Source organism: Xenopus laevis, chromosome 7S (genome assembly GCF_017654675.1).
Source record: "Xenopus laevis strain J_2021 chromosome 7S, Xenopus_laevis_v10.1, whole genome shotgun sequence".
NCBI classification, from domain to species: Eukaryota; Metazoa; Chordata; class Amphibia; order Anura; family Pipidae; genus Xenopus; species Xenopus laevis.
Window position 1 is genome coordinate 103204693 of NC_054384.1, and position 27265 is coordinate 103231957.

Genomic DNA, 27265 nt, shown 5'->3' on the forward strand with positions numbered 1-27265 from the left:
CAAACGTTGGGTAATTTAAAGTTGTATGGGCGTCTTTATTATAAAAGTTGGTGCAAATGCTTGAAGTTACCACTTTTTATAACAAATGTCCAGGGAACCTTAATACAGACAAGAGAGTTAATATAATGCCCTACACATGAGCCCACTGTAAAATGAATGTCCCATATGTTATGAAATGTCTGGAGAAAGCTGGTTACCCAAAAAAAATTCAAGTGAGGCCTTTTGCAGACAATTTCGCTTCAAAAAAAAAAAAAAAAGTCACCAGAATTTTTGGAATTTTAATGCATTTTCAGCACACAGGATCTAATGTAAGTGACAGAAGATTGAGGAAGATCTAACTGCTTTTTAGCTCTTTGCCTGGTCTGAGGTGGCGAAGTAAACTCTGGTGAAAGAGGTAACGTTCAGTAAAATCCGAACTTTACTGAATTTGTGGAGTAACGACAGAGTAACGACAGAGTAACGACAGAGTAACGACAGAGTAACGATAGAGTGCGAACGAACGATAGTGACTGTCTCTTTCGCTAGTGAATTGGCGCCCGCGGAGAGTAATGCTGGAAAAAAGTCTCTAGCATTAGCCACTTCGCTAGTGAATCTGCCCCTCTGTGTAAAACAGAGGCAGCAGACCCAGTGGTTGCTGGGGGTCCTAGAAGAATATATGACTTGGATGGAGGCTCAGTCTCAGTATATAAGATCATATATATGTATTTAAATGTAGAGTCTCCTCTTTTGGGACTAGAGGCGGACTATAAAACAGATTGGCTAGTAAGGGGCAATTGTAAATAATAAGAGACAGGGGGTAATTGTCTCTGAGAGCGTCCAGTGGTTGTGAAGCTCCTGCAGAAGAAGCAGAATTTGGAAGTATTGATCCCAGTGAAAGACAATGGGCAGTGAGCACAATAAATCTCTCCTCCTCGCATTGTAATGACAGACAGATGGTCTCCCATATACACAAGTGCAGCAATGAGATTTAAATCTCCCGCCCCTGCCAGTGCAGATGTTTTGGGCTCAGATTTGCCTTTATGTCCTTTAAACCCCCCGGGTGCCCTTGTTTCCAATTCATGAGCTTCTCTCCCGCAGTTCAGCGTGTTTACTGTTTACTCTTGGCTCACGTCTTATTTCCCTAGGGATAGAACACTGGGGGCACAATTATAATATCAGCAGCTGTAGGCGTTGTGCACTCAGTCCCCCTGCGACCCCAGAGGTCGGGATATTCCACCTGCGATCGGCAAACGCTTCCTAATTCATTTCTCCGGGCCGCGTTGGTTTTGTCCCACCTGTATGTGATGTAAGAATTGCAGAGATTATTATTAGGGAGAAGATCTGGAGCGCGACGAGGCGCCAGAGGACACACAGGGCGGGGATCGCTCACAATCTCCGCGCGAAGCCGGCCGCGAGTTCAGCGCGAAATCGCTCATTCTGGGAGGGAAGCCGCTCATTCAGGGAAGGAATGTGCTGGCGGGGGAGGGGCAGGGCAGAGGTACCCGCTACAAATCGGCGCTGTTTTATGCGCTTCCTTCATTTCAGACAACATAGATTATTATTTGATTGGCTCGCCTTTTATCATAGCTGATCGATTTAGTCGCCTCGACTCAGCAGTTGCGCCTCTCATGAGCCAATGATGCGTTAGGAAGTTCGGTTTGACTCGTAATGATAATCAATCAGGAGCATCGACTTAATGGCAGATGTTTGTGTGAAGAGAATTAAATGAATTGTATTTTCAACGCTGGCGCTTATGTCGCTCAATAATGAGCGATTAGGTATCGATCTGTTGCAGTGATTGCACTGGAAGTACAGTTTATATGTATAGATATTTAGATAATAGATGATTGAGAGAGAGATAGATAGGGGAAAATTTACTTACCTTCGAAGTTGCGCCAGCGCTGGCTTTGCCGCCAGGGGAAGTTTTGCCAGGGCGCTGCTAATTCACTAAAATCCAAAATTGCGCTCAGGGAGGCGAAAGGTAGCGAAGTTGCACTAGCATACGGCGCCAAGTTAAAGTACAATGGACGTATATGTAGATGCAAATACATTACACTACACAAGCCTGGGAAAGCTTCATAAAATAAAATAAAGTTGTTATATTGCCCTATACATGTGCCCACTGTATAGTTTAGGTGCCATATCTTAGGAAATGTAGGGGGAAAGGAGGGTACCCCCCAAAAAAATTACGATCTTTTTCAGCCTACCACCTTTAAAAAAAGTAAAAGACGCCAGGGTTTTTTGGGACTTAGAAAAAATGTCAACTTTTTTTGAAGCAAGTCCTATCTACTCTATTGCACTTCGCCTGGTCTGAGGTGGCGAAGGCAAGTCTGGTGCAAGAGGTAACGTTCAGTAAAATCTGCATCTTAGTGAATTTGCAAAGTTACGTCCCTTCGCCAGACCGCAACTTCGCCTGGCGTAAGGGTGCAAAGTAGCGCTAGAGTAGGTCCACTTCTCTAGCGAATTTACGCCAGCACCCGTTAGTAAATCGGCGAAGTAACGAAATGACGTCACGCTGGCAAATTTGCACTAGCGTTAGCCACTTCACGCTTTAGTGAATTTGCCCCATAGAGAGATGATAGATAATAGATGATATACATAGATAGATAGATATAGTTACATATCAGGTTGAAAAAAGACAAAGTCCATCAAGTTCAACCCCTCCAAATGAAAACCCAGCATCCATACACACACCCCTCCCTACTTTCACATAAATTCTATATACCCATATCTATACTAACTATAGAGTTTAGTATCACAATAGCCTTTGATATTATGTCTGTCCAAGAAATCATCCAAGTCCCTCTTATAGTCATTAACTGAATCAGCATCACAACATCACCCGGCAGTGCATTCCCCAACCTCACTGTCCTGACTGTGATGAACCCCCTACTCTGTTCCTTTAAATGAAATTTCTTTTCTTCTAGTCTGAAGGGGAGGCCTCTGGTATGTAATTCTCTTTATGGGTAAAAAGGTCCCCTGCCATTTGTCTATAATGTCCTCTAATGTACTTGTAAAGTCTAATCATGTCCCCTTGCAAGCGCCTTTTTTCCAGAGAAAACAACCCCAACCTTGACAGTCTCCCCTCATAATTTAACTCTTCCCTCCCTCTAACCAGTTTAGTTGCACTTAGTCTCTGCACTCTCTCCAGCTCATTTATATCCCTCTTAAGGACTGGAGTCCAAAACTGCCCCCATACTCCAGATGAGGCCTCACCAGAGACCTATAAAGAGGCAGAATTATGTTTCATCCCTTGAGTTAATGCCCTGACTGGACTTTATTTGCTTTAATAGCCACAGAATGACACTGCCCAGAATTATCTACAAAAACCCCAAGATCAGCAACCTTGACTATCATAAGAGCCATTTTGCCCCCTCTTCCACTAAAGAAAAATAGTCTGGAGCTGAAAAACACAACACAGCTTATACACCTTTAAAAGTTTTAACCTTTTTTTAATTGTAACTGTTACAACAACAGAATACAACAAACAGAAGTGCAGTGTGTATGTGTATTAAATGCTAGTGTTCTCATTTGTTTAATGTGACTGGTGTTTCTGAAGCTTCATCTTCCTTCTCTTGTCTTGAGTGTGTGACCGCGGTAAGGACCATGATGAATCAACTTGCTGCGGCTCGGTCTTGCCTGTCACTCCTGGGACGTCTATACAGCCCTCGCACCTGCTGGCGGCTCCCTGAGTGTGCGACCGCGGTAACCTAACCGTTATCTTACCGCGGTCGCGCACTCAAGAATCCGCCAGCAGGTACGAGGGCTGTATAGACAACGAGACATGGAAAGCCGCAAGACCGAGCCGCAGCAAGCAGGATGAAGAGCCGCATGTTAGGGACTGGTGGGGTCTCTGTGTACTTGAAATGCCAGGGCCTATTTTGAGTCCCAGTCCAGACCTGCCCAGGAGGTAGATGGGGGCCATATGAGGCCATAATTAACAAGCAATTTCAATATAAATTGGTAAAATAGAACATCCTCTGGATATTTTTTGGGGCCCTAAAATTTATTCACTGTGGGGCCCAGTAACATTTAGTTACACCACTGTCTGTAAACACTGAGCGGCAGCATTTTAAATTCAGAAAGATCTGTAATCCAGCACCAGCCCCACCTTTTGCCCTGGTACAAATAACAACATACAGTATATGAATGGAGCCAACAGCTTTTGCTTGTAATCGACAGTCAGTGCCCCCACCCCATGTGTTCAGACCAGTAGTATTGTTATCTATGATCTGCAGCCTGTTCACACATTTCCTTGTTTTGTGTCTGTACAAACGTGCCTGTGTGACTGGGAACACGCTGTACAGCTATGGGTCTCTGCCTCTGGCTGTGTAACTGCTGATTTCCTATGTACTCTACATTCCAGGCTTCCAGAGTGTCACATAAGTAGGTCAGTGCCTAGCATCGTGCAGGAACAGCCAAGGACTCTACAAAGGGATAATGCAGAGTAGTAACAAATATAGTTTTTGTTTCAGTTCTTGTGGACGGTGAAACTTTTTATCTTGGTTCAGACAAGAGTGTATAAGAAGAGAATTGTTTATCCAGGATAACCACTGGCTGGTGCACAATTTCCACTATAAGCTAGTGTATTTGTATTTAATTTGTCATCTATAGACCCTCTTTACTACCCCTGTCATTTTTGTATTGTAATTTATGTTTGATGCATACATACTTTCAGGGCCCTATTTTCTATAAAGGCACCCAAAGGCCAATGTTTGAGGACAGCACACCACCAGTAGTTAATATCTAAATCGCTGATGGTCCCCATCTCCTGTTTAGCACCAATATATTATTGAGGCCAATACAGAGCAAAGACCAGTCTTTTAACTCTTTAGAACATTAGATTTAAGTTAACTTTTCGAATGTTATAGAATTTTAAGCAACTTTTCATTTGGTTTTCATTATTTTTTTAATTGTTTGCCTTCTTCTTCTGACTCTTTCCAACTTTCAAATGGTGGGGGGGGTGGGGGTTCACTGACCCTATCTAAAAACAAATGCTTTGTAAGGCTACACATTTATTGTTATTGCTACTTCTTATGACTCATCTTTCTAATCAGACCCTCTCCTATTCATATTCCAGTCTCTTATTCAAATCAATCCATAGTTGCTAGGGGAATTTGAACCCTAGCAAACAGATTATTAAAATTGCAAACTGGAGAGCTGCTGAATAACTAAATACAGTGGCGTAACTACCAGGGAAGCAGGGGGTGCGATTGGGCCAGGGCCCGCACCCCTCAGGGCCCCCTGTCAGCTCGCGCACCACTCTGTTCTGCGGCCGTTTCTGGATGTACGGAGGTGGGCGGGGCCCGGCTGCACATCCCGCGCCAGGGCCCGCCCCCCTCTAGTTACGTCTATGACTAAATAACTCAAAAACCACAATAAAAAAAAAAAAGGAAATCAATTGTAAATTGTCTCAGAATATCACTCTCTACATCAGTGGTCCCCAACAAGTAGCTCGTGAGCAACAGGTTGCTCTCCAACCCCTTGGATGTTGCTCCCACTGGCCTCAAAGCAGGTGCTTATTTTTGAATTTCAGGCTTGGAGGCAAGTTTTGGTTGCATAAAAACCAGGTGTACTGCCAAAGAGAGCCTCAATGTAGGTTGACAATCCACATAGGGCTACCAAATGGCCAATCACAGCCCTTATTTGGCACCCCGAGAACATTTTTCATGCTTGTGTTGCTCCTCAACTCCTTTTACTTCTGAATGTTGCTCATGGGTCCAAAAGGTTGGGGATCCCTGCTCTACATCATACTAATTAAAGTGAATTTAAAGGTAAACAACCTCTTTAACACAATGTTCTCTGCAAATGGAGACCTCTCTGATTTCTAAATGCTAATGCAGATCTTGGTAGGAATCTGCTAGCCCCACAGAGGAGCAAAGGGCCCATATTTGAAAGTGACTTTACTTTCTCCTATATCAGCCCTCAGGTTGCAGCGCAAACATGAACTTATCTTTATAGCAGCCTTGCTGTTATCCATTAACGTTCTAATCCACAGGGGAAAGAGTCAGGATATTTCATATTTATATATATGATACATATATAGTATGTTGGTATGGTTTGGCCACATTTTGTGGTCCTACTAATGGGGTTTTATTCATAATATAATTCGTATTAATATCTCCCTTGTCATTGTTATACGATCAGTGTCGGACTGGCCCGGATCATCCCCTGCTGTCTTTTTTTTGTTGAATGAGGTTGGCAAATGTTATGTAGGCCTTAGACAACTCCTCAGCATGTCAATGCTTTCAGGTTGGGCAGTCTCAGAGCAACTGCCAGTTTCAGTGTGAATCATCACAACGTATATGTGTTGTGCCTCTTTCTCTCGTAGGGCCCACAGCCAGCCGGTGAATGGAAGCAGCTGAGACTTGTGTACAACAGGTGACTCTCATACAGGGGGCCAAGGGGTGCTGCATCCACCAGCGAGTGTGAAACCCAAATCTCAGCCAGCCAATCACTGATAAGGAACATGACAGCAGCTGTAGCTTACCCTTGGATTGACAACTGTCATAGGGAATTTACAGCAAACTGTGTTAACCTGAAGGTGTCTTGTCTTACACCATACTCATACAGTACAAGACATTTGGAGTCATTTGATTCACCCATGGGGGGGTCCTGTAACTAAAATGAGACCAGAAACAGGTGTTTATTGGCAGATGGAGAGCTGCCCCAGTGTCTTATATAGATAATTAAAAGAAAATTTGGCAAATTCCATTTATTTTCAATTAGTCGGTGTAGTTAGCAAAGGTTCAAGGCTTGTGGTTGGCTCCAGCTCAGTGAGGACCTAGTTCTGTATGTGCTGGAATTGATATGATTTGCTGGGGAACAGCTATACCTGTGCCAATAGCTGTACATTCAGCTGTTTATATTGAATATCATTTCTCTCTGTGGGGGTTATTTAATAAGCTTCAAATTTGTCTGGTCTGACTTTTAAAGGGGAAAATACAATGATTCAGAGAAAAAAAACTCGGTGTTAATAGTCCGATGATAAAAGAGCTCCAACTCAGACCCATCGAGAACATGTAAAAGTCAATGGCAGATGTCCCGTTAACAATTGGAAGAGTTGCGCTCGATTACTAAAAAAAATCATAGCTTTCCGGCGATTTTATGAAAAAATTTTAGGTTTCGAGCACAAAATCTGAAAAAATCATAGGATCTGAATTTTTTTTTTTTACGATTTTAACTGGACTTTTTCTGCACAAGAAAAATTCGTGAAAATGTATCAATAAAAAAATTAAAAAGTCTGTGGGTTCAGATTTTGATAAATAACCCCCTGTGTGTTTGTGGTGGGTGGAAGCTTCCATATTGCTTGCTTCAATTGCCTTATTCTTCATATGCCTCAAAAGTTCAGCTTCGGACTATGGATAATGGCGGTATGGCAGCGTACAGGCATAACAATGGAAATACAGGTATGGGATCCGTTATCTGGAAACCCGTTATCCAGAAAGCTCCAAATTAAGGGATGACCATCTCCCATAGACTCTATTTTATCCAAATAATCCACATTTTTAAAAATTATTTCCTTTTTCTCTGTAATAATAAAACAGTAGCTTGTGCTTGATCCCAACTAAGATATAATTAATCCTTATTGGAAGCAAACCAGCCTATTGGGTTTATTTAATGTTTCCATGAATTTCTAGTAGACGGCCATAGACATAGAGATCCGATTGTTGGCGATGTCGCCAAGCGAGTGGATCTCTCCCCTATCTGCCCACACTGAAGTGGGCGATATCGGGCTGATCAGATCGTGGGCCCTAGGGCCCAATGATCGGATCATAATGGATCTGTTACGAGCGGTCAGATCGTGAGACCGCATACAGGCACAGATGTGGCCGCGATCCGATGGGATTTTTTAACTTGCCAGATCGAGATCTGCCCGACTTTTGGACAGATATTGATCGGGAAAGCCCGTTGGATGGCCCCACACACTGGCCAATAAGCTGCCGACTCGTTCTGTCGGCAGCTTTTATCAGCCCGTGTATGGGGGCCTTTAAGGTATGCAGATACGAATTACGGAAAGATCCCGTATCCCAAAAACTCCAGTTCCCAAGCATTCTGGATAACTGGTCCCATACCTGTATACATAAACGGCATATGTTAAACATTTTGTTTCCCTTTCACTAGTTTGTCATTGTAACATTAAAATCTGGTGAGGGGGCCAATGTAGGAAGACGTGTTCCCGCTGAGCTCCGGTGTCATTGATCCGTGCTGACTGATCAGAGGGCTCCACAGCCTCGAAATTGCATAATCGGCTACCTAACACCACCTGTATTGCCACAGATGGGGGGCCACAAAAAAGCTAGCGACACAACAGCGTCTAAAATGGACAAGTATGTCCGGCTACAGAATCAAGATGGCGCCCGGCTCCACAGAGCGGACCCGCCATCTTCACAACCTCCACCAGGTCAGTGTGCGGACCAGTCTGATCCGGAACCGACACTGAAAGAAGTCCTCCTTGCGATCCGTGAATCTAGGACTGCGGTGGAGGTGAAAATCGATACCAGGATCGAGGAGGTTAAAACGGATTTGGCGCTTCTACACCAAGATCTTCAGAGAGTGCGTGAGCGGACCGCGGAGGCGGAGAGGAGAATCTCCGACATCGAGGATGTTACTAGAGATGTTCCGCATGCCATCAGTGATCTGCAACAGCAGCTGAAAATGTGTAGAGCCAGGGCGGATGATTTGGAAGGCCGGCAACGGCGGAATAATATCCGCGTCACGGGTATACCTGAAGGCCAGGAAGGGCCCAACCCGGAACACTTCCTAGAGGCCCTGATCAAGCAACATGTTGAGGCACGGTACCTTTCTCCTATTTTCCTAATTGAGCGGGCTCACAGAATCCCCGGGCGCCCTCCGCCTCCGGGTGCACCTCCACGCACTATGATAGCCAAAATTCTCAATTACAGAGACAGAGACGCTATCCTGAAACAAATGAGGGTGAAAGGGGACATTACTATAGAGAACGCTAAACTACTGTTCTTTCCGGACTATACACTCGAAGTGCAGCGGCAGAGGGCAAAATTTGCTGAAGTCCGAAAGAAGTTAAGAGACAAAGGAATTCCTTATTCAACTGTGTTCCCCGCAAAACTCCGTCTGATTGATGGTGAGACCACCCGTTTTTTCGATACTCCCCAGAGTGCCATGGACTGGCTGGAACGACAAGGCGCACCGGCTTCACCACGCAGAGCCTGAACACCTTCCTCCTGCAGTGTGCGTTGTCTCAAGATGCAGGTAACTTCAAGTGCTTGACTGTCACACACATGCTCCCCTCCTGCTGGACTGCTGCCCGTCATGGAGAGGGTGAGCCGACACCTACACCTGGGGGACACCAGGTTCGGACATTTGGAGCCTCTGTTCACTGTTGGGACTCGGAGCGAATTGGGTAATATGATATGTTTACAAGTTTAAGTTGAGTGTGCTTACTACTGCGATGGTTCACTCGTCCCTTGCAAATGTTTGCTTACTTCAGTTTGGGGCCAAGGCCCACCCCAGTTTGCAGGGTGGGCAGGGAGGGTTAGGGTTGTATTTTGTGGGTTTTTTCTCCCCCTCCCCTATCTTTACCTTACCCTTATACTTAGGTACAGCGCTGGGTCCAGCACGGGCAATCAACTATAGGTATGAATGGCAACCACAACCTTAGTATCATGGAACGTCCGGGGGCTTAATGACAAAATTAAGAGGGCTCTTATGTTTACTGTTTTGAAGCAATGGGCCCCTGAAATAGTTTGTCTCCAGGAGACTCATCTAATAGGGCGCAAAACTCTTGCACTTAAGAAAGGATGGGTAGCCCAGGCGTACCATGCTACATTTTCCTCCCACGCCAGAGGAGTCGCTATCCTTATTAAGAAAAGCCTTCCTTATGTACTCCACCAGATTCATACAGACCATTACGGGCGATACATTATCCTACATTGTACAATTAGATCGACTGAACTCCTACTGATTACTGTCTATGTGCCTCCACCCTTTAGTATGGAACTTATGGATCAGATAATGCGAAAAGTCATTGCTATGCCTCTCCTCCCCCAGTGCTGGGTAGGTGACTTTAATTGCTGCCTAATCCCGGCCCTTGATAGACTTAATTCCATAGACACTACTCCATCTAAATTTAAAAACTGGGTGGATAGTATGGGATTGCTGGATGTTTGGAGAGCTAGGAACCCCTCTGCCCAGTCCTACTCATGTCACTCAGGGACCCATCGAACCTTGTCCCGTATAGATATGGCCCTGGTTTCTCCAGAAGTGGCCGCTAAGATTGTAGACATTACTTACGAACCGAGATCCATTTCAGATCATTCCCCCTTACGTATTAAGCTGCAACTGTACCCGTATCAGGGATTCAAAAGGTGGAGACTGAACTCCTTATGGCTCTCACAGGAGGAGGTAGTAGAGAAGATTCAGACCTCAGCTGAACATTATTGGGAGGAAAATAGTAACTCAACATCCCCAGCTCTCCTGTGGGATGCCTTTAAGGCAGTGGCTAGAGGAGACATTATTCAAACAATTAATGCTGTTAGGGCCAATACTAAGCTACAGGTCCAACAGGCTGCTGAGGAGGTGGAGCGGGTTGAGCAAGCTTATATAGCTGCACCTTCAGAGGGGGGCCATGCTCTTCTGGTCCAAGCTCAAACAGCTTTGAAGTGTAAGTTTACTGAACTGACCCAGAAAAAACTGTTATATGCCTCCCAAAGGGGGTTTGAACAGGGTGAGAAATCAGGTAAAACTCTAGCGTTCCTTTCCAAAATAGCTGTGCCTAAGACGGTGATTCATAGAATCAGGACTGGTGAGGGACGTATCCTAACTGATCCTAAGCAGATAGCTGACCAGTTTAGAGAGTATTTTTCCAACTTGTACAGTACCCAAGCCAATTACTCCCAGATGCAGTTGGACGATTTCATAACTACCATACCTCTCCCCAAACTTCATCCCGCATATGCTGCTCTGTTAGATAGCCCTATAACGGCTGCCGAAATTCAAGAGGCGATCAGTGCAATGGCGACCTCGAAATCTCCTGGACCTGATGGTCTACCGGTAGAATGGTATAGGGCCTTGGGAAAGAAAGTGACAGGTACATTGTGTGATATTCTAGCTCAGGCCTTTGACCAGGGTGCATTGCCTCCATCATTTAGTAATGCCTTAATTGTTTTGATACATAAAGAGGGGAAAGATGTGGAATCCTGTGGGCCGTACCGTCCAATATCCCTTCTCAACGTAGATGCTAAGATCCTAGCGAAAGTGTTGGCTATCCGGCTCAAGCTAGTTATCACCGAATTGGTAGATCCTGATCAGACGGGTTTTATGCCTGATCGCGCTACGGATGTAAATTTAAGGAGGCTTTACTTTAATTTGCAGGTCCCACATGACAATGTAGGCTCCAGGGTGATACTGTCGCTTGACTCAGAAAAAGCCTTCGATTCTATTGAATGGGCCTATCTATGGGGAATCATGAGGCAATATGGGTTTGGGGACCGGTATATTCAGTGGGTCAAACTCCTATACCAAAATCCAACGGCCCAAGTACAGGTTAATGATTTTATAACTGATAGTTTTCAGCTAGGAAGGGGGACCCGGCAGGGGTGCCCTCTGTCCCCCCTTCTCTTTGCGCTGGCTATTGAACCGCTGGCCATACAGATCAGAACTTCACCGCAGATTAAAGGGCTCAAATATGGCGACATTGAAGAAAAAATCTCCTTATACGCGGATGATGTATTGTTATACTTAGCTGACACGGGTCCTTCTTTGATAGGGGTACTAGACCTGTTTGATACTTTTACTAGGTATGCCGGTTTACGCATCAACTGGGCCAAGTCTGTAGTTTTCCCTCTGGAACAAGACCTGGACCCTGGTCTGGCAGCTGACCACAGACTGCAATGGGTCACTACCTTCAAGTATCTGGGGATCCACATCCATAGGGACTTAGAGCAATTTGTACCCCTAAACATTTCCCCTATCACTAGACAGCTCACATCGGCATTGATATCCTGGGGCTCACTTCCGCTTACTCTCTGGGGCAGAACTAACGTAATCAAAATGATCTTTTTACCAAAGTACCTATATGTCCTACATAATTCACCGTTGAGCATAGCTAAAGACACCTTAGACTCTATACAAGCCCTGATTAGACCTTTTCTGTGGGGTAATAAAGTTCCGAGAGTGTCGCAGAACACGTTAATGGCACCGTATGATAGAGGGGGACTGGGATTGCCCAATCTTTATGCTTATTATCTGGCAGCCCAGCTGGCTTACATTAATTGGTGGCTAACACAGGACCTGGACAATCCCAATGTAATTCTGCAAGCCAAATATGTGGGCTCTCTGGAGGCTCTACGGAACTGTGTTTTTAGAAAAGAGAAGGATATTCCACACCTTCCACCTTGCATGAAAGCTCCCTGGTTAGCGTGGGTGGCAGTAATGAAACTAACCCGAACCAAACCTCCAATTGTATCCTCAGCGCTTCCCCTATGGGGCAATTCCCATTTGCACCATTTTCTAGATACAGAGATCACTAGATATTGGGCACCCAAGGCAATCAGGTATCTGGCAGATTTGGTGGATGGTTCGACCTTTATTGATATGAACCCATTGAGAGACAAAACTGGGACCCCAAATATGCCCATGTATAGGTATCTCCAACTCCGCCATGTATTTCGGGCTCAGTTTGGGACAGGGGACATGGTACTAGAGGAACCCCGGGTGCTTAGCCAGCTCAGACGCGAGGACACCTCCAAAATGATCTCCAAATTATATGCCATAATAGTGGAAACTGGTCCCAAACCCTTTGATAAAGCTTTAGCTGCGTGGAAAAGAGATATTCCGAATCTCAGTATTGATCAGTGGGATGAAGTGACAGGGAATCTTTATAGCTTCCTCATTAGTGCCAGGGACAAGCTTATTCAGCATAAATTTATTCTAAGAACTTACCTCACTCCCAACAGGTTATATCGCATGGGGAAACTCCCTGCACCACTATGCAAGCGGTGTGGAGAGCAGGATGGGTCTTACTGGCACATGATTTGGACATGTACAGTCATCAATAGATATTGGGCAGCGGTAACACACCATATTCAGGACATTCTTGACCTTCCTTCCGTCTGTTCCCCTGAGATCTGTTTGCTGGGCCTAGTGGATGATTTTCTTATTGCAACCAGAACAAGAGTTCTAGTTAGATCCCTCCTCTACTATGCTAGGAAAATAATTGTTATGAAGTGGATGGCTCCTATACCTCCAAAACAGTGTGACTGGGTACAATATGTTAATAACATGCTCCCTTTGATCAAACTGACCTATGAAGCCAGGGGATGCCCTGGGAAGTTTGGGAATATTTGGGACCCTTGGACTGATGTGCACTTGCCAACATTGCCTTGAATTCTGTATGATGTTATTCTGTGTGCTTATGGAATGTAATAGTTGCATATGGACTTGCTGTACCTCCCCCCCCCCTTTTTTCTTTTCTGTATCCCCTTTTACTTTTTTTTCCTTTGGAAATGTTAATAAAAAGTTACCTATTAAAAAAAAAAAATCTGGTGAGGGACAAATACATTTTGGATGCTGGGAGGTGTAGTGCAGTAACAGCTGCAGAGCCAGACAGCGGAGATCCCTGCACCAGGTGCTCTAACAATAAAACAAAACCTTTTGTTGCCAATGCGTAATGCTGGTTTCCTACAGCAAATCATTGCGATTGCCCCCCACCCACTGAGAACAAATCAATTTGCTGTACAGTTTATATGACAGTAAAGGTGGCCATACACGGAGAGATCCGCTCGTTTGGCGATGTCGCCAAACTAGCGGATCTCTGTCCGATATGCCCACCTTGAGGTGGGCAATATCGGGCTGATCCGATCGTGGGCCCTAGGCAGGACCGCCATCAGAAATCGCAGGGCCCAATACGACAAAATTTCCTGGGCCCCCTGGGCTGCACCCACCGCAATATTGGTGGCTAGGACCCCACATGAGAAAAAAAAACGGTGACCAAAATTGGTGACCAGGGCCCCCCACATTATGAGGAAATTGGTGGCCAGGACCCCATAAACATCCATGCCTTCCCGAAGTCAGCAGCTCTCAGAAAGATGGGGGGCCCAGCTAATCAAGTAAGTGTGGCGTGGCCGGGGCCGGGGCCCCCTTACCCTCGGGGCCCCCCACAACTCTCCCCCCTGTCCCCCCCTGATGGCTGCCCTGGCCCTAGGGCCCAACGATCGGATCCTAACGTTGGCTTTACGAGCGGTCGGATCTCAGGACCGCATCAACTAACCAATGCGGCTGCGATCCGACGGGATTTTTAGTCCCATCCGATCGAGATCTCCATCGGGAAGCCCGTCGAGGGGCCCCATACACGGTCTGTCGGCAGCTTTTATCGGCCCATGTATGGCCACCTTAAGGCTGTATGATTTAGCAAAAAATTTAAAAATGTTGCTAATATTTCGAGGAATGAAAGGAGAGGTGAATGCATGACTATGTACTGGATAAATACAAACATGCTGCACAATTATATACATTTATTCAGCATCATCACTAAGCATTTTGCATTTAATTCAGGAATGTGTTATTATGTCATAGCAGGGATAAGACCTAAGTAAGCATCATGTATGGAAACAATTATTTCATTTGCACCCTGCTCCTCAGTTTGTTATTAACTCCTATCTGTGCCTTATACTCAAAAACACATTGCAATGATGCAGTGCCACATGAATCCAGTGATTGGCGAATTTGTCCCTTTTTGCCGAAAAATGTGGTGAAACGGCGAAAAATTCACAAAACCCGAATTTAGACGTCTGCATCAATTCGTGGGCGTCAAAAAATTCTTGACGCCGGCACATTTTTGCCGTCTTTCCTCATTTATTCGTCAGCGGCAAAACGCGTTAATTCAATGCGAATCTGCGCCTAGCGAATAAATTCGCCCATCATTAGTGAGTATACACCCAAGCCTTGTTTTAACTCTGTGAGCTTTTCCATATTCATCAAATGTAACCTGTTATGTGGCACTGCTGATTCAGCTGAAGGTAAATTCCAAAAAATTACAATCAAATATTGTGATTGATCATCAGATATCCTTACACTCATTCCCTGTGTTTGTATCAGTGAAACAAACAGTACGTGTGTCATCCCCAGCACAATGCAATGCATTCCTACTTTCATCTATTTTTGCCCTCCTTTTAATAAAGAACTTTGATGTCCCTTAAGGACAACATTATCAATAACATTTCTCCCCCCACTAGCACAGACTTGCTGAAATCCCTTTATTTCCTATGGGTAATTTGATAAGGGGTCGAAGTTGCTGAAAATTCTTTTGAAATCACGGGATTTCAGGAACATTTTCCTACTTCAACAAAACAGCAAATCTACCACTTTCCCGCTGATGGAAACTTTTATAATTCCTACTATAAAGTAAACTGTTAAATGCTCCTCCTTTTATGCTTTATAAATAGAACAGATATTAAATAAAAATAATTGATACTTGTATATATAAGTTTATGTATACAGATACACCCTGTACAAATTCTATTCCTTTATTTTGTTCTATATTTTTGTTCACACCAATATCTAGACATCCAACTAAATCTGTCCTACAAACATGTTTTATAAACCTGTAGTTTGAATGTTCTACACTGACGCCTGTATTCCGCTATCTACTTTATTAACGGATAAACTTGATTAAGGACCGGATGTGTCCGAAACGCGTCAGGTGATTATGTGTCTACTTGTCCTCATGTTCTTTTAATAGCTACAAATAAAATTGGATTTTAAAAATAATTTTCATTGGAGGTGCTGTCCCTTTTCCTGTCTTATCTTGTTGTGACCAGCACTCTTATACAAGTGGACGCACCAATATCGATGGTAGTCTAGTGTTGCAAATGTCATAAACTTGGAGTAAACTTGGCCATCCATGTACTGAATTGGATTCTAATGGATACACTATAAAATCCACTTGGAGCAGATATTTTCCAAATATGCCCATGACAACAGTGGGAATACGAGTAGGGTTGCCATCTGGCCGGTATTTTACCAGCCTGACCAGTAAAAAGGAGGGTTGATCCCAATGTTATTAATAGAGAAAAAAGATAAATATATATAGGAAGGCCGGTAGTTTTTTCCAGAAAAGTTGGCAACGCTAAATACAAATTGGAGTGGGAATACATGTTGGCAGAGAGAGAACTGCATTATGAGCTGATGCTGTCCCCTATGCGAATGGAAAATAAAAAATGCCCAACTGTCCTTTGATTTTCCCATCAGACCAGGGACCAAATCAGCTAGCAGATGTGATTCCGTCTGACCAATGATTGGATTAAAGCCTCATATCATCCACCTTAGATGGGCATATCATGGGAAAAATATGCTTGTTTGCTGTCCTCAACAAACAAATGGATTTTATAGTGTATGGTCAGGATTGGGGGTTAGCCGAATTGAATTAGATTGCAGGTTGATTGCATTTGACTTAAAAATGTTAGATATCTATCGGGCAGGTTTGAAACTCTTATTGCACAAGGATCATATCAGCGAGTTGCTATGGTCCTCATCCTAAAGGTCTCTGTAGGACTGCAGTATGATCTAATTGTTGGCTCTTGGGCCTTCACTCTGATCAGCTTCATTTGGCCCAGAGCCTGGATGGGCAAATTGGCAGAGGTCGGCTCTGCCAGGTCTATGTATGGTCAGCTTAACTCAGTTAAACCAGTTTTGCCCAACTCTAATCTTTAAAATCAGCACCGGCCAATGCATTTTTTTTCCATAAAAAGTGCTTAAAGTGATTGTGTCATGATTTCTATGGTACAGTTTTCATTTCTAAATTACATTGTTTACATTGCAAATAATTCACTCTACAATGTAAAATGTAATTCCTGAACCAAGTATATTTTTTGGTTGTAATATCGGTGTGTAGCTGCATCTCAGATCATCTTGCCTGGTCATGTGCTTTCAGAAAGAGCCAGTGCTGCACTATGGAACTGCTTTCTGCTTTTCCTACTCAATGTAACTATTGAGTGCTGATCTTATATCTACCAGGGAGCTGTTAACTGGTTACCGTCCCATTGTTCTGTTGTTAGGCTGCTGGGGGGGAGGGGGTGATATCACTCCAACTTGCAGTACAACAGTAAAGAGTGACTTAAGTTTATCAGAGCACAAGTCACATGACTGGAGGCAGCTGGGAAACTGACAATATGTCTAGCCCCATGTCAGATTTCAAAATTGAATATAAAAAAATCAGTTTGCTCTGTTGAGAAATGGATTTCAGTGCAGAATTCTGCTGGATCAGCACTATTAACTCATGCATTTTGAAAAGAAAAAAAAACACGATTTCCCATGACAGTATCCCTTTAATCATTCCATGCAAGTTCTGCCAAATTTTAAATGTAACTCTTATGGGGCCATCTGATCTGCCCCTTCACCCCGATGACCCCCGATGAATACAATCTAAATGCACTGCTAAAAAAAAAAGCTGTGAGTGAGATGTCACAGGGGTCACCAACTCCTGTAATTGTCTTGATTCCATCTGCCACATGGGGCATCCCGAAAAGCTTGCCAAAAAGCCAGGGTTAAATGCTTATCGCAGGTCATGTGCAAACCATGTCAAAAAGTATTTTCCAAGGGTGAAAGGGTGAAAGGAACAACGTAAGTAGGGACGACAGTGCTCTAGATGGGGTTCAGTGTATTGCAGCGTTTTAAAGAGCTAGCATGCTGGCCGAATTAAAAAGTCCCCAAAACGACAGGCGAAATGATTAGGGTGCTTTTCTTTTTCCCCCTGCATTTATCCCTGGCAGTGTTTTCATTTCTCCTCGAGCCGGAGCTATGGTTTTTGTTTAAGAAACATGGCCAAATGTGCCTTTTCAGTCCTTTATATTGCGCTGCTTAGCGAGAGATCCTCTTTCCAGCTCATTAAGCCCCTTTATCCCAACTCTCCTCCCCATGCACACGCACCCTTTAACTGGAACGTGCTGCCTTCTCCAAGCCTCCAATTACACCCCAGCCTGACCCTCATCCAGAAAGAGAAGAGGGGGTGTCTATATTCATTATTCTCATTGAGATCCACTGCAGGAAAATAGACGTCATTATGCACCTAACTTACCTGCCTTGCAAACCGTGATATAAAAGGCTGCATGTTAAATAAGGTGATAATGCAAGCAATTGTTTGGGCACAAGCAGGGCCGGATTTACTGTCCTCATTATACATTATTAGAGCTATAAATCCCCCAGGACAATGACTGATTTAGCACTTTAGTTTAAGGGCTATTATACCATGGGGCTATAAAGCGGGTTGAAAGGTAAAGTCGGAGGGGTATTGTGTGTTAAGTAAAATACAGGTGTTCTAATAATACACAATGAGAATAGATTTGCTGGGGGCAACGGAAACCAAAGGACCATGGAACTATATAAACTTGACAAGTAATTGTGATCAATGCACCCTGAGAGCCATAGCCTTCTGCTGCTGGAAATTCACTGGTGGTGAGGGTTATGTAATAAAAATCATTTGGGTCCATTTATAAACTTTGTGCATCGCAGAATGATTCACATAGTGAATACATTTGCCCTGTGCATGATTATATTTATAAAGCTGTATAAGAGCAGTGTATTTAATGTACAAACAGAATTGCAGTTCTTTTTTTGCAAATTGCAAATGTCAATAAGGGTCAGGGCACACGCTCAGATTTGGGGAGATTAGTCGCCCGGTGACAAATCTCCTCTTCTTCGGGGCGACTAATCTCCCCGAACTGCCACCCGCCGGCTAGATAGTAAATCACCAGCGGGATGGCACTCGGAGCGCTTGGTTTTCCGAAGTCGCCCGAAGTTGCCTTACGAGGAAACAACTGCGGAAAATCAAGTGTTCCGAATGCCATCCTGCCCGCGATTTACATTGTAGCCGGCAGGAGGCAGTTCAGAGAGATAAGATGCCCCGAAGAAGAGGAGATTTGTCCCCGGGAGACTAATCTCCCCGAATCTGAGCGTGTGCCCTGACCCTAAGAGTTTTTTAAATCACAAATTTCTAATATTTATGCGCACACTTAAGCCTTAAGGCTTTGGTGGCAGAGAAAATATTCGCAAAACACAGTTTTACAAATTGCGAATGTAAATTGCTGTCAACACTATTTTTGTGTACAACAGCCTCACATAGTTCCCGCGCTCACGCAAACAGCCGTCTCATCTGCGAAAATTTGTTCGTAATGCGAATCAGCAAAAAAATTAAAAGATAGGCACAGCAGTGCAATATTTTAGCGTTAAGGAAAAAACTTTGCGAATAAATATGCAAACTTTATTAATGACCCCCATTAGGTTTGTCCAGGAGTAATACTTTGCATAATTACGCCAGTCTGTTTTTACCCATACAACTGAAAGAAAATACTCTTATAAATTTGTGCCATAAAGCAATATTGTCAGTAGGATATTAGCAAGGACGAATGACATAGATGTCTGTCCTGCCTCGGCAAATAATAACACCTGTACTGGTCATATGCGGAATGATTCTGCTATTATTATTATTATTTATTGCAGCTGAGGAGAAGCAGCATGGCAACTCCAGAGCCTGGGTGTCACAGCTGATACACTGTAAATGATGTTACATGCACAACTGACTGGAATATATATATATATATATATATATATATACAGGGCCGCCATTAGAAATCACGGGGCCCCGTACAACAAAATTTTTGGGGCCCCCTGGGCCCCGCCCACACTGAAGACCAAGCTCCGCCCCATATCCCGCCCACATCGCAGTTAAAAGACCACACAGACATCAGCGCTAAAAAAGTAACCCCCCCCACACAAGTTGTAAAAAGCTATTGATGGTCAGGGCCCCCTTATAAAAAAATTGGGGCCCCAAAAAAAAAAAATGTAAATTTTTTTTAAAACATTGGTGGCAGGGGCCCCCTTATAAGTTAAAAAAAAATTGGGGCCCCAACAAAAAAAAATGTAAAAAAAACTAAAAAATAAACAAACATTGGTGGCAGGGGCCCCCTTATAAGTTAAAAACAAATTGGGGCCCCAAAAAAAAATTAAAAAAAAAAATTATTTTTTTTGAAAAAAAAAAAAAAAACCTGGTGGCAGGGGCCCCCTTACAAGTTAAAAAAATTTGGGGCCACCAAAAAGAAAATTAATTTTTTTTTTTTAAAAAAACCAAAAAAAAACAATGGTGGCAAGGGGCCCCTTACGAGTTAAAAAAAAAATTGGCGCCCCAAAAAAAAAGTTTTAAAAAAAAGATTGGTGGCAGGGGCCTATAGAATATTAAAATAATACATTGGTGGCCAGGGGATTAAAAAAAAAAAAACCACAAACTGGTGTTCAGTAGAATTGAACTCATGGCTTCAGTACTTCAACTTCGCCTCCTTTCGTGACTTCGGGTCTTTTCACCGCTTCAGGACTTCAATTTTGGCTGTTTTCGTGACTTCGGGTCTTTGCGCTGCTTCAGGACTTCGGCTGTTTTCGTGACTTCGGGTCTTTTCGGCGCTTCGTGACTTCGGGACTTCGGCTTTTTCCGTGACTTCGGGTCTTTTCGGCGCATCGGCTTCGGCTTTTCGGCACTTCCGCATTCGGCACTCAAGAGGAATGACGTACGGCTCGGGCGCTCGTAAGGGGGGCCCGGATCTTCAAAAAAATGCAGCGCTGCCGGGCCCCCCTTCATGCCCGGGCCCGGTACGCTTGTCCCCCCTGTCCCCCCCTGATGGCGGCCCTGTATATATATATATAGCAAATTTGAGTACAGTGCACACGGATAACCGAAAAAAACAATGCCTGTGTGCTGGTTACATGTGTCAATATGTAATATGCCTGAAGACGGCTCCAGCGGTCGAGCCGAAACGTTGCATAAAAGGTTTTCTATTTTTGTATAAAGACCTGTTGGTGCGGTTTTTCTCTCTTGTCTATATATATATATATAGATAGATAGATAGATAGATAGATAGATAGATAGATAGATATAGATATAGATATAGATATATATATATATATATATCCATAGCAAAAAAAACCGCACTACCAGGTCTTGATCCAAGTGAAAAGAAAAATTTATTAAATATACGACGTTTCGGCCCTGTTACTCGAGCCTTCTTCAGGGCCACCTGAAGAAGGCTCGAGTAACAGGGCCGAAACGTCGTATATTTAATAAATTTTTCTTTTCACTTGGATCAAGACCTGGTAGTGCGGTTTTTTTTGCTATGGATGTGTACTATTTTTAAACCTGCACCCAGGCAGTTGCAATCTGCAGGAAGAGTGCTCCAGTTTACTTCAAGTATATATATATATATATATACTCAGTCCACGTGATTCAGCACTCTACTACTCCGAAGTATCTGACCCAGGTGCTACCATCCAAAGCTGCATACAAAAATCCAAAAAAATTAGGTGCACACTGGGAACCTTTTCAAAATGTAAAATATCATATTTTTATTGAATACATGTTATATATATATATATATATATATATATATATATATATATATATATATATATATATATATATATATATATAAAGAGTATAACAATGTATAGTATAACTTTGGGGGAAACTGTGCTTATAAATGATTTATTTGGATGTAATGTATCTGCTGATGATATTTTGTTTGCACTATAATGTAGACATTAATGGTGGGCTTTGGCGGAGTATTATTTCATGGCCATTAACAAAGCAGCTTTATATTTTAGTAGTATCCCATGTCCCAGAGCCCCTTTGTCACTGGTTAAGCCCTACTGTGTATCTCCCAGGTGGTGTGTAGGCAGCAGCTGGTTGACAGCTTCTCCAGTGGGTCGAATGACTCTTATTCATTCAGATACCAGTCCTCATCATTACCCTTGTACTAGACATTATGGGAGAACTGCTTGTTTGTTAAAACTTAAAAATGCAACTGCTGCAGAACATCTTAGACAGCAGGTGGGCACTCATTATCCATTTTATGTTTAATCCATATTCCGTTTAGCTAATTAGCAGTTTAAGTCTGCAGCAAAACCAGTGCATGCATATAGGGTAGAACTACATGGGTGGTTTAGGTCCGATCCGAAGCCACAGGACGAAACGCTGGCGTCAAGTCTGATGCGCCGGAAATAAGGTATGAAATAGAATTGTCGGATGAAGTCGCAGCATGCATTCTACACGACATGACTGTCAGATGCAGACGCAGTCTACTGTGTATCCTGTGCTTGAATGGCTGCCCCCATGGCTACACAGCAGCTTGTTTATATAAACTATAGTAGTACTTATCTGTTATCTACTGTGTATCCTGTGCTTGAATGGCTGCCCCAATGGCTACACAGCAGCTTGTTTATATAAACTATAGTAGTACTTATCTGTTATCTACTGTGTGTCCTGTGCTTGAATGGCTGCCCTCATGGCTACACAGCAGTTTGTTTATATAAACTATTGTAGTACTTATCTGTTATCTACTGTGTATCCTGTGCTTGAATGGCTGCCCCCATGGCTACACAGCAGCTTGTTTATATAAACTATAGTAGTACTTATCTGTTATCTACTGTATATCCTGTGCTTGAATGGCTGCCCCATGGCTACACAGCAGCTTGTTTATATAAACTATAGTAGTACTTATCTGTTATCTACTGTGTATCCTGTGCTTGAATGGCTGCCCCCTGCATTTTTTTTATATAAACAATAGTAGTGTTTCTGAAACAAACACAAGAGGTTTTACCAGTGCAGATTTTATTTGTTTATGTTACTGTTCCTTTAACTAGAAGTGGGGCATAATGTGGCCCACACCTGCCATGTAAGCAAGTCTTAGTTAATGGTCACTGTTGCACCATATCACTCTGCTACAATATAAATTCCATTCAGTGCATTTGCGCTATGCCGACATTTGCAGGTACAAATCGGCAGTCACTGTCCCAGGAATATCGGCCACATTGTTGCGGAGGCTGGAGATGCATCTGCTGAACGTGTAGGAGCCGTGGAACATGCACTGTTTCAGCTGGGAAGGGGTTGACTGGGAGTACAAGCGGCTGCTATGAGAGCGATTGTGACATCACCCAGGCCCGGACTGGCAATCCGTTGGTTCTGGCAAATGATAGAGGGGCTGCTGTATGTTGCCATTGACAGTCACTATTTATTGCGCTGGTGGGAGCAGGGGCGTATTTATATTAAGGCCCCTGAGAGCCTGTGCCTAGGGCGGCACGGTTTTGGGAGCAGCCCTCGGGGTGCCTATTTTTTATGTTTTTTATTTTTATTTTACACGGAAGTGACGTAAGGGGCATGCTTAGGTCCGATGCCTAAGGTGGCATCAGACCTAAATACAGCCCTGGGTGGGAAGCTGTTTGGCCCTTTGTGTACTTGAAATGCCAGGGCCTATTTTAAATCCCACTCCAGACCCGAGTCATCGCCCTACATCTACACAATAATACAGATAACGGTAACGTTTTCCATAGATGCCAAAATATTCCTGGCCAGGCTCCCACTAATCCCTGTCTTACGGGAACAAACACTCAATGCCAGGCTGATGCAACACTGAATCATTGCCTCTCAGCCGCAGAATTGGCGCAGATGCTAAAAAACGCAGCGATTGCAGGTGACTACATGCTACAGTTTTACTTGTACAGTAGCAGGCCCGGACTGGCAATCTGTGGGTTCAGGCAAATGCCAGAGGGACTGCTATAAGGTGCCATAGAAAGTCAGTATTTAGTGGGCTGATGGGGGCCTCTGTGTACCTGAAATGCCAGGGTCTATTTTAACTCTCAGTCCAAACCTGTACATTTTCGGACCATGTGTGGAGAGTCCCGTCACTTTTCGTTGGTCGTTTGGTCGATCAGACAGGTTAGAAGATTTCTGTCGGCTGCCAATAATATCTCTGCGTGTATTGCAGATCGTACGATTTTCACAGAGGGAGACTGTCACCAGCTTTGGTCAGACATCACTTTCGGACAATTGCTGTCAGGGGCAGAACATCGGCTGATCTGTTCTTTTACTACTTTATTTGATCGGAATGGTTAGTGGCAGGTCGGGAGATGGGGAAGTCCGATCGTTCGAGGATTTGAACTATCGGATCTTTGCATCTATGGCCAGCTTAAGGCAAAAAAAAAAAAAAAAGCCTAATTATCTCTCCATAAAACCAACCCCATTTTGCAAGTGGAAAGAGTTAAAACAAGGCTTGGGACAATATTCAGTCATTGAGGGGGAGGCATAACAAAGACATAAAGCACTCAGCTGAAAAGGGGAAAATATCAGTTACAGTTTATAAGTCAAGTCAATGTTTCTGACCTCCTTGGGTCTCCTCCTCCGCTGGGAGCTGAATTGAGGGAGGGGGGGGGGAGTTTGTTTTTAGTGTATTTTTTTCCCCTTAACCTGACTTATATCCCCACCCATTTTGAGGACGTTAGAAAGGTAAAGAAAGGAGCTGCCGCCCCTGTACCCTCCCCCACCTTGAGCTGCACATTAGAGTCCAACCCCCCCTTCTCCCCTAGTCTCCTCCTTACTGTTGCTGTTTTTTTCCCCTCTCACCACTGCTGCTCCCTTTCTATATAAGCTTCCCAAGCCTTTGCCCAGACACATCCACATCGAGCTCAGCACTCACACACAACAATCACAGCAAGCGATGGCTGCTTTCCACATCGCCCTGCAGGAAGAAATGATCGTCGCATCCCCGGCTGCGTTGCCCAGGTTATCCCTTGGCACAGGGAGGGGAGCCTGTAGGAATCTCTTCGGTCCTATCGATCACGATGAGCTGAGGTCGGAGCTGAAGAGGCAACTGAAGGAAATCCAGGCGTCCGACTGTCAGAGGTGGAACTTTGACTTTGAAAGTGGCACCCCTCTTAAGGGCACCTTCTGCTGGGAACCCGTGGAGACTAAAGATGTGCCCAGTTTTTACAGCCCGAGCAGAAGCTTAGCTACCAACACAACGCCACAGTCCAGGCAACAGCAGCCCTTGTTGGTCAGCAGGCAGCCCGAGCCCAGGGAAGAGGCACCCGTGGATACCGTGCGTAATGTGCCAAATCCTCCGTGCGCAAAGGAGAACGCAGAAAAGATCATCAAGCGGTGCCAGGGAGTTAAAGGTCCAACCAAGGCATCTGCTAACACATCTACACAGCGCAGAAAGAGGGAGATCACCACTCCCATCACCGGTAAGATCCTTTCTCATCACCAAAATACACATCTCCATTGTAGTAAGGGGGAGTTCATCCATAAAACATGTATAGTAAGGGGGTTATAATGCAAAGAAAGGCCATTATTATATTACAAGTGGCATTTTATTGCTTCTAAAGGGAATGTTAATACCTCGGGGAAGAGAAGTATTAGGAAAGTTGGAGCTGGTGCTCTTTACATTGGATCTAACCTGGTGCCTCTTTATTTTTGCTCTGTACAGATTATTTCCCTAAAAGAAAAAAGATACTGAGTGCCAAGCCTGATGCCACTAAGGGAGTTCACCTATTGTGCCCACTGGAACAGACCCCCAGGAAAAAGATTCGATGAAACCATGGTGAGTACTGAACCGGGGTGGGGTTGCTTAGAAATAAGCAGAGGGTGCTGGGAGTAGGGTATTTTACAACTTCCGAACATTAGTGCAAAAGGGATCTTGATCTGCGCTGCTGGAAGCAGCCTGTCAGTGCTGCAAATGATAGTTCTACTGCCTATCAGATTTTATAGAACTACAACTCCCAAAATTTCCTGGAGATACTTGCTCTTGGCAGTGTAAACTGGGCAACCCATATTTAAAATAGTTTTTTTTTAAAAAGAGAGTCGGCACTTGTTTGTGATTTGGAAAAGGGTTAAAAAAAATCACCATAGGGGTGTTTGCAGATGAGTAAAAAAGTGCTGCGTTGTTGATTGGGGGTTGTTTTGGTTGTAGAAAGTGGGAGTTGGTGAGTCCACATGATAGTTGTTTTTTTTTTTTTTTTTCAAGTGGTGTTACTCAATCACTCAGGCTCCTCCTTGGAAAGTTCTTTTTAAACGGAGAGGAAAAAAAAAAGTTGCAAAACAAGCTGTACTGGCGGGAAAAGGGGTTACAGGAAGGGAACAGGGTGGGGGAGGGGACTGGAGAGATTCAGCTTTGGAAGATAAACAAGGGCAGGGTCTACAATGGCCGAGAGCAGCCGAACTCAGCCCTGAGCCTACTCTCCCCCTCCCCCTTGTGTGTAGTAGTACAAGCCACCGATTGTCCCCCTTGCTTTCCACGGTCCTAACCTCATAATTTCTTTTTTTTTAGGCACAAATTAAAACTGTCGAATCTAGAAGAAAATGACACTTAAGAGAAATAAAAAAAATACGCCATCCCTGTCCCTCTCCCGGAGTAAGGAGTGAAGGAAGAGCCAAGACTGAAAACCCACTACTGGAGTTTTACCGAGATCCGTGGCCTCCGGGGACTGCTGAATCCACGGGGTTATTCGTTTCTACTTGGTATCTGGAGATTGTGGCAATAAGGGACTTGTTTCGTGTGCCCCCCTGTGGTTCCAAACCATCTAATCGTCACTGCACGGGATGCACAATCTGTAATGTTTGGATGTCTGCTCCAGCTATTCTCTGTACAACCAGATGCTTTATATATATCTAAAAAAAAAAAAAAGGTGGCGCCCCTCTGGGTGATTTTAGTGCTGTGAATGTTCCCTGTGAAGCAGCTCGGGGATGAACCACCTATTGCTCTCCAAATGTCGTTGAATTACAGCTCCCAGCAGAGTCGTAGCTCAGCAGCCCCAGGCCGAGCACCCCTGCTGTACACTAACCAGCAGACCTGTACAAAAAAGAAAACATTTGTAGCATTTCAGTTTGTATAATCACGATTTGCACTGTTTTGTTTGTTTTGTTTTGTTTTTTTATTAATGGAACTGTTAATATACCACCATAATGTACAGCAAACATGTAACATAAAAGCGTAAAGAATTACTAAGTTATATATTTATATAGCATATTGGAAAACCTCCAATGTTCAGCCACAATACTGGCTACGAAGACGGTTTTTTTAATAGATGCTATATATACGTTATGTCTCCTTTGGAGAGTAAAACTTAACTATGCATGTACAGTCTTCTATATGTATTCTAAAATATCTATTTTTATTTTGACTTTTACAAATGTACAGAATATTGCAACAAAGTGAAATATAAGACTTTTATATCATATCTCTTCTCCTTTGTATCCTTATTGGGCATTTTAGTTGGACAAATCAGCAATGAATACGATTGGTCTATAAAGGGGGGGTTTCTTGTTCACTTAGGGGACTGGTTTTGTATCAAGGTGGGATGAGCTTTTTTTTTTACCTTGAAAAAAGGTGAATATTTATTATTTAAAGCTGGCTCTTTTAGAGATTTCTTTATGCTGAGTAAAACAAAGTTGTGGATCATTTTGCATACAAAACCTTCTTTTTTTTGGTATATTGGT

At 43.7% G+C, this 27265-nt stretch overlaps 1 protein-coding gene across 1 annotated transcript; it reads left to right on the top strand.

Annotated features, from left to right (window-relative positions):
* Nucleotides 1–24441: 24441 nt before the first annotated feature.
* Nucleotides 24442–26439, top strand: xicl (Xicl gene). Its single transcript, NM_001088319.1, is given in 3 exon segments — nt 24442–25014; nt 25257–25370; nt 26097–26439. Coding segments are annotated over 2 exon segments (633 nt in total). The 5' UTR covers nt 24442–24488; the 3' UTR covers nt 25364–25370; nt 26097–26439.
* Nucleotides 26440–27265: the final 826 nt, after the last annotated feature.